The 3,950-nt window shown below is 35.0% G+C and overlaps 1 protein-coding gene across 1 annotated transcript; it reads right to left on the bottom strand.

The window, feature by feature from the left end:
* Window positions 1-503: 503 nt before the first annotated feature.
* On the bottom strand, window positions 504-2,779 carry LOC111893870 (probable receptor-like protein kinase At5g59700). The gene is made up of 3 exons (XM_023889957.3): window positions 1,646-2,779; window positions 1,213-1,313; window positions 504-1,100 (listed from the first exon to the last, which is right to left on the bottom strand). The coding sequence occupies exons 1-3, from the start codon at window positions 2,582-2,584 to the stop codon at window positions 704-706; spliced, it is 1,437 nt and encodes a 478-aa protein (XP_023745725.1). The 5' UTR covers window positions 2,585-2,779; the 3' UTR covers window positions 504-703.
* Between the last annotated feature and the right edge of the window lie 1,171 nt (window positions 2,780-3,950).

Genomic DNA, 3,950 nt, shown 5'->3' with positions numbered 1-3,950 from the left:
TATCTTGTGGAAGAGCAAAACGAAGATTTCTTTTAGCTCTCAAGTTTCTTTGAAGTCTTTGTTTCTCATATGTGGTTAAATCAGTATTATTTGTAATGAACTCATCTAAATAAGCCAGAGTAATGATATATTTTTTTTTCTTTTGAGCATTGATGAGGACCTTTGACAATAGCTTGCTAGATGCTTGAACTATAAGTTTTAATTCCATTAATGTGATCTTCAAAATGTAGAACCCAAACCTCATAATCTTTTAGGAACAAAATTAGAATTCTAGTAGTAGAACAAATGCTACCAGGAAGATTAAAAGCAATAAAATGAGAATTGTCTTTAGAAATTATTTCAGAAAAATTTGAGTAAGAAATCAAATCTATGAGGTGTAAGGTCACACCTTATGATTTGATTAATCAAACACAATTACACAATGACCACCAACACCAAAGTCAGCATCAACTCAAGAATAATCAGCGTCAGTGTGGAGTCCGTAATCTTTACAGATCATTGGGTATTAGGAAATACCACATCATTATTCATTAACAAAGATGGACGTAATTTATAGTTACTACAGTTAGAAATTTTAGAAATCATATATTGTTGTTAATTACTATCTTATACATTTTATTAATTAAATAACAATATTAATATATATTATAAATACGAATAAATATTTTAAATCAATAATGGTTAAAACGAGATAATTGCAAAGTTATTTAGGTCGAATCTCCATGCCCTCCACGATAAGACCACTCTTCCGGTTTTGACGAGTTACCTCCTCAAGCACCATCTCAACCTCCCCATCATCTCCTTCCTTGTACTCGAATTCTCCCAACTTAATCTCCATCCATCCTTCCTTTCTCTTATGAGGAACCACATAGTTTTCTTGCACACGCCTTGGTCTTCGGAGATAAACATTTTCAGTCTCCATTTCAATCCCACCATAACTTACCCTAGATTTTGCGGGCACAGCAAGTCCGCTGCAATCATCGGTGGTTCGAAAGACAAGATATGCCACATATATACTCTTTTGTGACAGCTTCAAGGCTGCTACTTTGCCGTGGATTTCAAGCCACCATACTTCTCTCAGTATGCACACCTCCGGGAACCTGCACAAAGGGCAATGTATTCGTATGAATACCAAATGCACTATGTGTGTGTGTGTGAGAGAGAGAGAGAGAGAGAGAGAGAGAGAGAGAGAGAGAGAGAGAGAGAGAGTACCTTGATTCCGGTACATGTCCCCATTCCCAGTATCGAGTGTCATCCTGCCATTCAATGGATAGATCGTTTGCCTCCAACATATAAAACTTTTTCCCATTCTCCTGCTTGTCGATTTGGGAGATCAGTTTGTGGAATAATTACGCGGCCAAATTTTAGCCGAAGTTGCTTAACAGTTATATGAAAAACTATAGTTTCCTCATGTGTCATTAGATTTGAACAATAAGCAGAGGTAAGTAAAGTTACTTTTTAGAGCGAAAAACGAGAATAAATCCATTCTTTTGTTGAAAATATAACTTTATACAAAAGATTAGAATCATAGTTACAGAAAATATGCAATAGCTAATATCATATTATATTGTCCATGAATGATAGTTTTCATTCTTGCTATGAAATTAAAATATATTTCCTAAAAAATATGGAATAAAGGACTTACTTGAATATTTAGTGCTTCCTCGATTCCCTCGATGATCCTGTCCATGGTAGGGCGTTTCTTAATGTCCATGTTAATGCACTCATGTGCAATTTCATTAAATTTATGAAAAGAACTCATATCAATCTTCCCTTTGAGAGCAGTATCTATTAGCTTGTCAAGTCCATCAACGAGTTGATGGTCATCATAGTAGCTTCTGACCATGTCGATCATAGATTGTGTCTTGGTATCTTCAAAGCGCCTTACATGATAAGCCATCATCCCACTTGATATTTCAAACATTACGACTCCAAACGAGTATATGTCCGACTCTTTAGAGAGCCTACGTCTTTCATTGTAAACCGGATCAATGTAACACATTGTACCACAAGCCCTTGTCAAGACTTGGGTTTCTGGCTGATTTCTTGGACTTAATCTTGATAAACCAAAATCACATATTTTGGCTTCCATATTTTCGTCTAACAAAATATTTGCACTCTTAACATCTCTATGAATTACTCTCCTGTGCTCACCAACACCAGAGTGTAGGTACTTTATCCCTCTTGCTGCCCCCAAGCAAATCTTCAGGCGTTGTACCCATGTCAGGCAACGCCTCTTATTTGGGTCTTGGAGGTGATGATCAAGGCTGATGTTAGTAGCATACTCGTAGACTACAATTTGCTCATTTGCCTCTTCACAGTAACCAATGAATGGGATGATGTTTGGATGATTGAAATTTGAAACCATCTTGACTTCATTTTTGAACTCGACGTTTCCTTGACGACTAGTAGGATTAAGGCGTTTGATGGCAACTAAGCGGTTATTCTCAGAGAGTTTTCCTTTGTAGACCATACCAAAACCACCATCTCCGACTTGAGTTTCTTCACTGAAGTCATTTGTGGCCTGAATGATCTCCTCTAGTGGAATTCGACATTTTTCTAGGTTTACCCTTGAAGAAGACATTATTTTTTTATTTTGGTGATTATGTAGAGTTATGGTAGTAGCAGCTTTTCTGAGAAAATATATAGAACTGAGTTTGGTAATTAGAAGCGCGTACCTATATTGGCCATGGCTTAAGAATCTTATAAGTTATAACCGTTGACTGACTTCTATCTAGTACATTTTATCTTAGCAAGACATATGATAGTTGCAGGAGTGGAATTAAAATTAGTAATGAAATCTCGAAGTTAACATAATAAAATAACAATGCCATAAAAGTCGAAGTGTCAGACGTAATTTTCAAACATAATAACTAGGGAACAATGCATGTGGATCAAATATGAAAGAGTCAAATAAATCTAGGAATGTCCATTATGGCGGCTTTTTTTTCAAGTGGTGATTAGTTAGTTGATTCAGATAGAGTCCATCGCAATTTTAATACGAGATTTTTATTTATTTATGTATTTATTATTATTATTATTATTATTATTATTAAATTACATGAATGGTCCCTATAATTTGGGGTAATTTATGCGTTTGATCCCTATGATTTAGGATAATTTACGCGATGAACAACAAGATGCAATGCCGTTTTTTGGCGTGTCCATCTCATTAACTGATTCCAACATAAAGAGTAAATTACATGAATGGTCCCTATGATTTAGGGTAATTTACGCGTTTGGTCTCTAATTTATTTTTTTAACTCGGAAGGTCAATATTGTTCGTTTTTGTTACGCGTTTGGTCTCTGTTTTACCTAAAAAGACTATTTTGCCCTTGATTTTTTAATTTATTTAAATAAACACACCCTCAACCCCATCGCCCTCACTTTACCTTACCTACCCCATCATTTTTTCCTATTTAAATAGTGGTCTTTTAGGTAAGACAGAGACCAAGCGCGTAACAAAAACAAATGGTAAGGACCAAGCACATGACAAAAACAAACAATAAGGACCTTCCGAGTTAAAAAAATAAGTTCGGGACCAAACGCACAAATTACTCCAAACCATAAGGACCATTCGTGTAATTTAATCAAACATAAATTATAGAACACCAAGAAGAAAAATAAAAATTCATTTCATGGAGTTAAGGTTGATACAATAGTTTTAGAATAAAAAGCGAAGAAAATAGGAAATTCTTCAAAATTTGTGAAGGTAAACATTGATGATTATATTACTTACACATATTTTAGGAAAGAGGAGTAAGGCAAAATAAGGTTAAAATGGGTGATTAAAAGTCAATACCTTTTTTGCCATTCGAGCAACTGTCGAGAACATTAACTCGTTAAGTTTTCACCAACCGAGGCTATCAAAGTTATCGTTGTACTTCACTAGCAACTATTTCTAATAAATTCTTAATATATTGTTCATCGCATTCGGGTTGTCACCACTC

This window comes from Lactuca sativa, chromosome 2 (assembly GCF_002870075.4).
Source record: "Lactuca sativa cultivar Salinas chromosome 2, Lsat_Salinas_v11, whole genome shotgun sequence".
NCBI classification, from domain to species: domain Eukaryota; kingdom Viridiplantae; phylum Streptophyta; class Magnoliopsida; order Asterales; family Asteraceae; genus Lactuca; species Lactuca sativa.
The sequence above is the reverse complement of the archived record's forward strand: the minus strand, read 5'-3'. Positions and strand labels throughout refer to the sequence as shown.

Bases quoted from the DNA above. Each gene is read 5' to 3' on its own strand.
- LOC111893870 (XM_023889957.3), bottom strand. From the start codon at position 2,584: ATGTCTTCTTCAAGGGTAAACCTAGAAAAATGTCGAATTCCACTAGAG. The intron at 1,314-1,645 runs GTAAGTCCTTTA...ATCGACAAGCAG, and splicing joins AGGAAGCACTAAATATTCAA to GAGAATGGGAAAAAGTTTTA. The intron at 1,101-1,212 runs GTACTCTCTCTC...CCCTTTGTGCAG, and splicing joins GGACATGTACCGGAATCAAG to GTTCCCGGAGGTGTGCATAC.